At 45.2% G+C, this 11,280-nt stretch overlaps 1 protein-coding gene across 1 annotated transcript; it reads left to right on the top strand.

Annotated features, from left to right (window-relative positions):
- Window positions 1-2,187, top strand: LOC123132561 (uncharacterized; the record flags this gene model as incomplete). The annotated part of the gene is given in 3 exon segments (XM_044552390.1): window positions 1-489; window positions 1,108-1,273; window positions 1,382-2,187. Coding segments are annotated over 3 exon segments (1,179 nt in total). The 3' UTR covers window positions 1,968-2,187.
- Between the last annotated feature and the right edge of the window lie 9,093 nt (window positions 2,188-11,280).

Below are 11,280 nucleotides of genomic sequence, written 5' to 3'. Positions count from 1 at the left end.
TCCCGCGGCGAACTTCCAAAAAGCTTGGACTTTTGAGTTCAAGACGGCGACAGATTCCGTCGATGCGAGGCCGAAGGCGCCAGATCCAGACCACTACCAACACGACGCCGGCAGCAACCTTCCCACAAGCAGCGGCCATGGTGTACTCGGCCTCCCTGCAAAGCTTCCTCCCGCCCTCGGCCCACGCGGCGACGTCGTCGTCCCAGCACCGGCCCAACCGTGCCCGCCCCTTCCAGTGCGCGGCCGTTTCCGCCCCGTCGTATTCGGCCGCCTCGCCGTCGGCCTCGGCCGTCCCGGCGGAGCGGGTGGAGCAGCGCTGCAACGGGAGGGCAGGTACTGGGTGCTCAAGGAGAAGTACCGCACCAGCCTCACAAGCTCACCAAGCTGCCCATGGAGCGGACGCCGACAAGCTCACCAAGGAGGACGTCGACGTGCGGCTCGGCCTCTTCCACCGCCGCAAGCAGCAGTGTATGCCCCTGCTCTGTCAAGGTATAGTCTGAATTCTGAAAAAAAATTCAACTCTGAATTTTTATCTTGTGGCACCATAAGAGATACTCTGAATTTTGATGTATGTGCCTGAAATTTGAAAATACAACACGGTTAAAGGAAGATTGTGTCCTCAAAGAACCTCCTCTTCCTTTATTAAGCAAAATTACAGGAGGGGCTGAATGACTAGGCTGCGAATCCTAAGCAGGTGTGTATCTATCTTGTTTCTCTCTAGTGCTACCTTCAGATTGAAGGATCATGTGTACCACCAGTATTCCGTGTAATATTAATACCCAAAGGAATGCACTTCTGAATTTGTACCGTACTTTGGTTGGTATCCTCTGCAAATACACAAAGGAGTAGCAAAAAGGAACATACGTACTGTGTGCTTGCCAGAATGATGATACAGAGACCAAATTGCAACAAAAAGTAATCCTTCAGAGAGTAACACAGTGAAACCAGAGAACCTATTGGTCTAAGACCGTTGTAAAAGAAGAGATCAATCTGCAGCTCCAAACAGTGAATTCGTTTGACAGATTTTACAACTTCAGAGAGTGATATTTTTTTCCCTGTTTCCACAATTACCTCCACAACTCAGACTAAACCCCGCTTCTTGTTTAGGGATCAGGGATGCGTTGAAGGTTAGGAGCCTGATGAACGAGCTGACTGCAGCCAAGACTGAGCTGAAACAATCAAGGGAGGTGATCAGCAACAGTAAGAAGGCTCTGCTAGACAATGCCCTGAGCCAGCTCGACGCGTTCAAGAATCTAAGCAATCCAGCAATTAAGTAATTAAGCAATCCAGCAATCACTCACTCAGTGCCCTGATCTTTCAAGTATTAAGAAATCCAGCAATTAAGTAATTCAGCTTTACAATCAAGTTCTCTGTAATTCAGCAGCAGCGGCAACAGAGGCGGAGCGGGGAATACCAGCAGCAACAGAGGTGAGAGCGGGCGCGACCTTCGGAGGAGGGCCAGCACGGAGAGGAAGACCCTGTGCTTGGAGGAGAGGTTGAGCAGGGCCAACGCGGCGATGAAGACCCTGGGCCAGAGCGGCGAGGAAGACCCAGCGCCGCGACGGCGTCCAAAATTGTCCGCGGCGACGGCGGCCAAGGCGGACCAAATCAAGGACCTAGTCGTCGATTTACTGCTTCTTGGCACGATTCAGAGGGAGGTGATGAAGAGGAAGAACTTTAGGAGCAATCCCGCTGCTCAGGTAGGCGAGGGCACACCCATGGCGGCTGCGCAGCTGGGCGGCGATGCAAGGCGCCTCCGTGGAGGTCCTGCGCGTCTCCTCCGCGACGACGCAAGTCGTCTCCTGCACAGGCGGCTGGGTCTTGCGACGCGCGGAGACTCTCTCTGGGTGCTGAGGAGAATGGGGGAGGAAGACGGGGGATGGTGGCCGGAGCTGGCGACGCGCGAGCGACGGTGGAGAAGTGAGGAAGGAGACGGGGGCGTTTTTTCAAACGATTCAAAAGTATAAGGACATGTTTGCAAAATGCATAATGTACAGCAGCCGCGACATCTAAATCCGAACGAAGGGAGTATATTGTTCGTCAACCATGCTTGGTGAACGCATACTTCAGCTTTGTACTCAATTGAATTGCTTGTGCACTAATGATAGGAAAGAGTCCCCCTCGTACAGTCGCATGTGTACGGCAATAAGAATACAAGATGCATTCTCGTCTTGAGCTTTAGTTTAATCAGACGTCTGTCCTTCCATCAGTTTGTACTTTCCTAATTACCAGTATCCCTCTAATCCATATTAATTGTCACTGATTTAGTACATATTATTTTCCATCTGTTCCATTCGATTTGTCGTGATTTGATCATGACCGGAAACCATATTGGTCGAAATGTTGTCATCGTTTGCTAATTCTTTCTCAGTTTCACAAAGTAAGAAAACCCCCATCATATAAAGTACCATTTGCTAATTCCTTCCCTGTTTCAAGAACAAGGCATGATATTACTCATAATCATAGTTTTAAATAGCCGGCTATAGCCCCGCTATAGCTGTTTGAGGGTGTTGCCGCTAAATGATTTCATGTACAATTTGCCGCTGTAGCTCCGCTATAGCCCAGCTATAGCTGTTTTTAAGGGTCGCCGCTAAATGCCATAGCCTGCTATTTAAAACATTGCTCATAATAGCCTTCTGGATCGATGTAGCCCACGCTATTACATACCTTCACACCTACTCTGGTAATATCCTAGGCCTAGAGTTATTCATCTACGAGTATTATATATCTTCTCGTTTGCATTTTGATTTTGAATTTGTAAGGTTATTTGGACCAAAAAGTCCACATTTTGTTGTTTTGTTCTTGCATATGGAAGTTTCAGCAAATGATTATCAGGTGGTTAATATTTGGTTCTGATCAGAAAAGCTCCCATAAGAAGACTTTGAAGTTTGAAGCAAGATCACTTTAGAATTTAATGTGGTACTTGTTTTTGTAGTTCACATATGATGCTGCAGAGTCCTTCAGGGAAGAAACAGAGTACTATCGTATCTGTTGGCTGCTTCCGCTTAGCTTCAGATGGAACATGTAAGCTGAAACCGTATTCAATATTTCTGAATTGCCATCACAACAACCAACGCCTAGGATATTTTATAGTACTAATAGGAAATAAGACTATATTTGAAATGTAATTTAACTCTCTAAACGAAATTTGGACTAGTATTATAGTTGCTGATAGGAGAGCCATCATAACTGGAACTATAATGTGGACCACATTATGTCAAATATCTCGATCCAAAATGGAGGAAGTATGATTCGTTGCACTATTAGAACTTGATCTGCATATGCCCAAAAAACATTTATGTCCTTTAAAGAATCACTAAATCACTAGCAATTAGATCCTGACCATATATTTCACTCATACAGATCAGCCAGGGACATACAGGGTGGGTTGCGAGCATAACGCCAACACTCTTGGTTGAAGGTAGATGAGGCTGTAGTGATTTGTTTCCAGAAAGATGAGGAGTCTCCGTCAATGAAGCTATGGTTTACCATCATAGCCTAGTCTTGGTTATATGGTAAGGATTTGAAAGCAAATGGTTAGAAATGCCTCTCTAAAACTGCTGAACTATATCCCAAAAAGTCTTTTATATGGCATAACAACAACAACAACAACAACAAAGCCTTTAGTCCCAAACAAGTTGGGTAGGCTAAAAGGTCTTTTGTATGGCATACCCATTATCTAAATCTGGGCACTGTGTAGTGGTCTTTAGTCGCAGAACTTTAAATCTTTGTCGTGTGCGGCTGACCCGGTATCTAAATTTGGGCACTGAGCCGTAGTGTTTGAATCCTTGAACCTTCCATAATTTTGTAATGTGTTCTATGTTGCAAACATCCGAGAATACTGACATGAAAAATAAATGCTCCTGCTTGTGATGTTTCTGTGTATATGTCCATAATAAAATAGTCATACATGTCCTACATAAGTACATGTGGTGCATATAAATTACACCGATCCAAATTCGAGACATATAAGCAACAAGAACATGGACCTGGTACAGCTAGTTTGACCACACACATGTACCTGGTACATATAACCTCTGTACATGTACCTGATACGTATGGGTTGGTTTATTTTGTAAGTGTGGGATGTGTATGACTATATACTGGATTTTTTTTAGTTTGGATGACAAACTTCGCGAGGGAAGAACTAAAGATCACAACTTGTTTCTGGTACATCAACCCAGACCAAATATACATGTACCTATTACAACCAACGAACAGTACTAGGACTTAGTACATATGGCCTCCAAAAGCTTAGCCCTACCTAGTACAGTAGATGAAGGGGTGAAAACAATGTGAGTTCGACGTAGTGAATCCGACTTACTGGTTGGGTAGTTTTTTTACCAGCGGTGGCCTAATGGATAATGTTCTCATAGGCCTAGTGGGCTCCGCCATAGAAAACGATAGCACACAAAAAAAACTAAAAAATGTCTATGGCGTGCAAGAAACATCCTAAGCCGTGGTAAGCTCGTATCAATGTCATACCAATTTGTCCAACACCACTACTATTTGAAAAAATAGTTGTGGCGTTGCTGGAAATCGGTGCGCCATTTAGTTGCGGCTAGCACTTTTTCCACTAGTGTGTATTCACCTGACACAACCATACTTTGACCTGATACATTCAGTCGACACAATACATTCAGCAAACACAACCATATTTGGACCTAATATATTTACCCGACACAACCATATTTCGACATGATATATTCATTGGACACAATCATACTTGGCCCTGCTACATTCAGCCGACGTAACCATACTTTGACCTAGTACATTCAACCGACGCAACTATACTTGGATATGGTACATTTACTCGACACAACCATACTTAGACATGGTACATTAACTGAAAACATACACACTTACTGCAACGTTCAGTCGACACTATCATACTTGGACATGATACATTCATTAGACACAAATATACATAGACCTGGTACATTCATCACACAAACCATACTTGGACCTAGTACATTCAGTGGACAAACCATACTTGGACCTTATACATTGAGGTAACACTATCATACTTGGACCTAGTACATTCAGCGGACGCAACCATACCTGAACCTAATACATTCAACCGACGCAATCATGATTGGACCTGATACATTTACCCGATACAACTACTTTGACCTCATACATTCAGCACATGCCATCGCACGACAAGTGCTATGAGCATCTACAAGCCACAGATAGCAAATTTGGGCCCTCAAATTCCTGTGGATGCGCCTGGGCATAACATGGCTAAAACTTGTACTTGGAACCCGCGTTTTGGTAACCGAGCGAAATTCCAAGCTTCCGCGCAGTCCTGCTTTTACCGATCCCCCTCGAGAAACACTCATATCAAGCAAAAAATCTTGAATAATTTAAATTTTTTGAATTCAAACTCTCACAGCATAGTTAAATATAGGCCATCTCATGCCTAACAACATAACTGTGTGTGGCTTGGTGGTAAAGCGAACCGTCCCTCTGCTCAGAGACGCCAGTTTGACTCTGGGCTCTCACGATTTCACTTTTTGAGGTTGCAAAACTTGAAAAAAGCCGCCGATTTGTAGGAGTAACACGGGCTCGAGTGAGCAAGAGCCAACTACGGTCGAATAGCCACCAGGCCAGGGCAAGGTAGGTGGTAATTAGGAGTTAAATAACTATCTATATCGATTTCAAAAAATTTGAATTCAAAATTTGATTAATAAATTCCGTCCAGAATTTCACGGTTATCGTGGTAATCGCAAATTCCGATGTCCCTGGTACATTCAGTGGACACAATCATATTTGGCCCGGGTACATTTAACCGACGCAACCATATTTAGACTTGCTACATTTAACCGGCACAACCATACTTGTACCTGATACACTTAACCGACGCAACCATACTTGGACTTGGTACATTTATCCAGCACAGTCATACTTGGACCTGTTACATTTAGCGGACACAACTATACTTGGATCAGGTACATTTAGAGGATAAAACCATACTTGGACCTGGTACATTCAACGGACACAATCATACTTGGACCGGATACATTTAGCCGACGCAACCATACTTGAACTTACTACGTTTAACCGGCACAACCATACTTGTACCTGATACACTTAACCGACACAATCATACTTGGACTTGATACATTTACCCAGCACAGTCATATTTGGACTTGATACATTACAACTATACTTGGACCAGGTACATTTAGAGGATAAAACCATACTTGGACCTGGTAAATCCAACAGACACAACCATATTTGGACCTGATACAATCAACGGACACAATCATACTTAGATCTGATACTTTCAGCCAACACAACCATACTTGAACCTAGTACATTTTGCCGACGCAATAATACATGCACTTGGTACATTCACTAAAAATAAACAAACATGGACCTGGGACATTAAGCGACACAACCATAGAATAGCCAAAATAAGATTCCTATAAAGCAAAATAGATAGTTTTCACACACCTAACAGAATAAAGGAAAATGAAAAACGGTTTCTTCATGTGGGTATTTCGCGACTTACACGACCGCATTACCTTCTTTTGTTGTGTCCCAGACGATATGCACCAGCTTTCACCTTTTCAGCATGAAAAATGTGCACCGATGGCTCTCCTGTAACTGTCGACCTGAATGAAACTCGCATGAAATAAAGTTGTATTGAATCTAACCGGTCGAACACACTGCTGAAACAAATTCGTTCTCAATAATACCTGACCAACGTATCTTCGACGCCTGTGTTGTTTCTTGATGAAATTGTTCAACGGTGATGGGTCGCGCCTCTCATAGGATATCAAAGCCTTGTCACGGGTTGCACCCCTAATGTTGAATTAAGGCATAGCATACCAGCGATTTTATGACACAAAGCGTTCTCATAAAATCTGCCTACTATTTGTGTCGATGGCACTGATATGATTAAGTATTTGTATCTCCACCGATCATGCATGCGATGCTCTCATGCATCGGCGGACCAAAAAGCATCACAGCTAGCTACGGCTTGCAGGCTGTGTAGCTACCAAAGACAGGATGTAACCATACAGCTTTAGAGAAAAGTCCACATTTCAACCCTCACCTAACCACGTGTTTTGATTTTCAATCCCGATTTCTAAAACAGATCATATTTAACCTTCAACTTGTCACGGGGTCCAGATTACTACCCTTGACTCAGTTTGGAGCTGGTCAAGCGGTTTTGACCCAGTCAAAGCTGACTGGGCAGTCTAGTCACTATGCCACGCACGCACCAATCGGACCCTATCCCCACCTTCCTCTCTTTCGATCACCGCCACACCACACACCCGACCCAGCCCACCTCGCCACCCCCACCGCCTGGGACGTGAGGAACACTGCCGCCCGCGGCCACCAACTCCACTGTCGGCGACCGGAGACTGGCGGTGCCGCCACACCGCCGGCAGGTCCTCCTCTCTTCGCCCCACCCATGTCCACCCTGCCGCCACCTGGGTCGCAAGGGGCGCCGCCGCCCGCGGCCACCACCTCCACCGCCGGCGACCGGAGACCGGCCGTGGCCCAACACCACGGCAGGTTCGCCCTCTCTCCCCTCCCTTCCTCTCTCCCTACCTCCCCCCTTCCTTCCTCCGTTCCCCTTAGGTTGTTGCTGTTGTTGCTAACCCTAGCCGCTGGCGAGCTGCTACCTAGAGCGAGATGTTGCTGCTGCCACCGCCGGCGTGTTTCTATTGCTGAAACCCTAGTAATTGATATGTTCTTTTGTTTTTTCATGTCTTGTAGATTGAATGGATCCTCTGGATTTCTTGGTTGTGAGATTCCATTTCAATGGTGCATTTGTGCGTGACGGTCAAATTTTGGAATATGTTGGAGGCAGGGAGGAAATTGCTCATGTCGAGGGGCGCACTTTGTCCTTAGACAGTATCATTGTTAATCTGAAAGTGCATTACAGTGTTGCTCGACGAGACATCATGCAAAGCAAGAAATGGCACAGGGAGTTCAAATACACCAACCCAGCAACCTCCTGTGCAAGGCCAAGGTCCTGCTAGAAGCAAAGCATCATCAGCTGCTTCCAAACAGGCTGCTGCAAGCCAAACAACAACAAGCAGCCAAGCACCATGCGCTAGTCAAGGTCCAGATATGATAAGCTATCCATTCAATATGTACGAACAAACCTGATTACAGTACCATGTATATAACTAACATTTGTCATGTTTCTTATAGCCTTCAAGGCAGAGCAGCACTAGGCAGAGCAAGAGGAAGGCCACAGAGGAAATGCCGGCACCTAACCAAAAGAGAATGGCGCCAACTAAAAGTAGCAGTAGGTCCAACAACTTCTCTGGAAATACAATTAATGTGCAAAGAAGCTCCAATGTTAATGTGAATGTATCTACCGGCAATTCTAGCGCTAGAGCTAGCAGCAAAGTTGTCAAGGAGAGTGTTAGTGCTAGTGCCAGGGGCAAGGGCACGGGAAAGCGCAAGTATGCAGGGATTCGAAGCCTGCTCACATCGCTCTGACTGGCATCAAGGCCGTCGAGTTGCGTTTGCTCTCGAGCGTCAGGCCGGCATGAAGACCGTTCTAGTACGAAACCCACGACGATGACTTTGGATGGGGCCAAGCGAGGTGACGAGTACGTGCACAAGTCCGGACGAGTGCAATCCTCCCTCGGATTTGGCATAGGTTTGCGGGAATTCGGACGCTCGGACACGTCCACAAATATATACGGGAATCATTTCATTTGACACCACCATCGTTGGCCACCGTCGACCACCCGCCCCCTCCTCTCGCCAGCCGTGCCATCACCAAAAATAAATTTTAGGGAAAGTCTTTATGGGAATCGAGAAAACACCTCATATGTGAAATTCCCTAAATTCTATGAACACCAAATCAAGTTTTGTTTTTGTTTTTACAGAAAACTATCATATCAAAATCTTGTAAAGTTAACCAAATATTGCAGAGTACACGCAAATAGTAAACACATAATTACTTTAATCTATACTAGCATATCGGTTCTGGTTTATTGGTTACTTCCTAATTTGTACTAATTTTAATTTTCAATTTAATCAACAGAATATAAGTTATATGCCATGAAAGTTATATTAGTAGATGCATATTTGTAAAAGTTTCAATAATATAATTTTTGTTACATATAAAATATATTTTGTTAGTCAAGTTTCAAACTTTGACAGTTTAACTCAAAATGCGAGCAGGACTTATAAAATCAGACGGAGGAAGTATTTCTCAATACGGAGATGAGACATACTCTATATGGAATTAGCATGATGAAAAGCAATATACTACCTATTATAAATTTATAAACTATGCCTCTCCTGCTTGCTGAAGGGCAATGGATGGCTCTACTCTATGTTCTTGTCAACAGTGCGGTACCACTCACTACTCTCCGTACGAAGAAAAGAACGGCATGCACTGCCCATATCCGGTCCACGCCACGACGATGTTCGGTCCAAAATCAAACGACATCATCTAGAACAACTGATAAAAGGAGACCATTACCGTAACAGGCGCCATACGACGAGCATGCGCGTTCCCAGTCGACGCAGATGAACAGACAACGATCCCTCCTCTTGCAAGTGGATGACAATTCCAGGCTGCACGTTCCCCATTCTGACGCTGTTCCACTCTCGCCTTCACGCATCCACGCCACGCCCTCACCGGCGGCGTGGCCGCTGCAACAAACCACTACGCTAATGGTGTCTGAAGATGGAAGCGGCAGCGAGATGAAAATGCTAATGGCATTGAGCAGGCGGAAAGGAAGGACCAATCTGATAATGGAGAGTGTGGAAGCTGAACAACACGTGGCGAACGGGAATCTCTCCTGATACGAACGGGCGCATGCAGCGGTCATTTTCATCCATCGCGTGTGCAGTCAAGGATTCCTGACAATGCCTAGACCTGCGACACTGTCTCTCTGCATGCTACCCCCACGTCCCGTCGCCGTCGCTCTTTGTCCCCTTAAAACACATGTCCTTATTACTCTAATGCTGAAACACTTCTGTACCTGCTCAGTGTCCGGCACGAATCCTCATACGCACTGGATGGACGCGATTACAGGGTGCCGGGGCACCCGGGTGTCGTCGCACCTTTCCGTATTTACATATACTCAACCTATTCATGGTGATGTCAATTGGATCATCAGAAATCAAAGATTCAAAGTGAGTAAATCCGTTCAGGGATAAGAAGATCAATCTGGCCCCGTAAAAAAGAAAGGAAGATCAAACCGGAGATTGAGGACTTGGATCTGGAGCACCACATCATGCCATGGTGGCGAGGATACGGCTTCAATCACCAGTGCTTCCCTGACCGAAACTAGTATCACCAGGAGAGGGACAAGATGTAGCACACATGCAAAAACATTGTCAGATGTTGTACCAGGTGCCTAGTGACTCCATAGAGATGGAGGATCAGCCCACACACGCAAATTGCGCTGCCGGATCGGATCGTCCACCGTCATGTAGATCAGGGTGGCGCACGTAGCTGGCGCTGGCGAAGAGGGTTGCAACAAACCGCAGGGATCACGGGTCGAAGCTTCGAGTCGGGCTGTACACTAGCTCGTAGGTGGACGGGGTCGCGAGCTCGATCATGGAAGGGGGTGGCGAGGTTGATCACGGTAAGTTAATTTGGTAGGTAGTGTCATGCACCTTAAGTAAATTATTATACCGTAAGTTAATCAATCAACGACGTACATGAAGGTATTAACGTGATTAGTGGAATATGCAAAGGTTTAATTAATGTGATTGAATGATGTATGGGAAGGTTTAATTAATGTGATTAAATGACGTATGAGAAGGTATTAATGTGATTGAGCGCGTATGGTTAGGTACGGTCAAATAAGGCTTGGTGAGACAAAAAAATGGCTGGACGTAAAAATCAATGGAGGGACATGATTGGAGGGGGTGAACCAATTGATGAAGAGAAACACTACTCTTTTATTAAGTAGTAGAGAAATGTTGACTAGTATTATCAAATATTGATTCGTTTCCATAGATGTGGTCCTTAAGGGTGTGTTTAGTTTAGGAACCAAGTGGAATGAAATGTCATGGTTTCATTCCACTAGAATGGGTCGGTTCCGTCCTTACGTTTGGTAGAAGGAATTCAGAGGAATGGAATGGTTACATTTGAGTGTTTGGTTTTTGAGATGGAACGGAATGGATTTGTTATCACACCATTCAAATATTGACATCAAATACAAAGAACACACATATACAGAGGTAAAAAATCATGTAAGTGCAAGAAATTCAGGAGGTAAAAAACCAGATGGGATCTCGCTGAGCGTCCTGGGGACGATGAGGAGGCGCTGCAGGCGCGTG

Source organism: Triticum aestivum, chromosome 6A (assembly GCF_018294505.1).
Source record: "Triticum aestivum cultivar Chinese Spring chromosome 6A, IWGSC CS RefSeq v2.1, whole genome shotgun sequence".
Classification (NCBI taxonomy): domain Eukaryota; kingdom Viridiplantae; phylum Streptophyta; class Magnoliopsida; order Poales; family Poaceae; genus Triticum; species Triticum aestivum.
The sequence above is the reverse complement of the archived record's forward strand: the minus strand, read 5'-3'. Positions and strand labels throughout refer to the sequence as shown.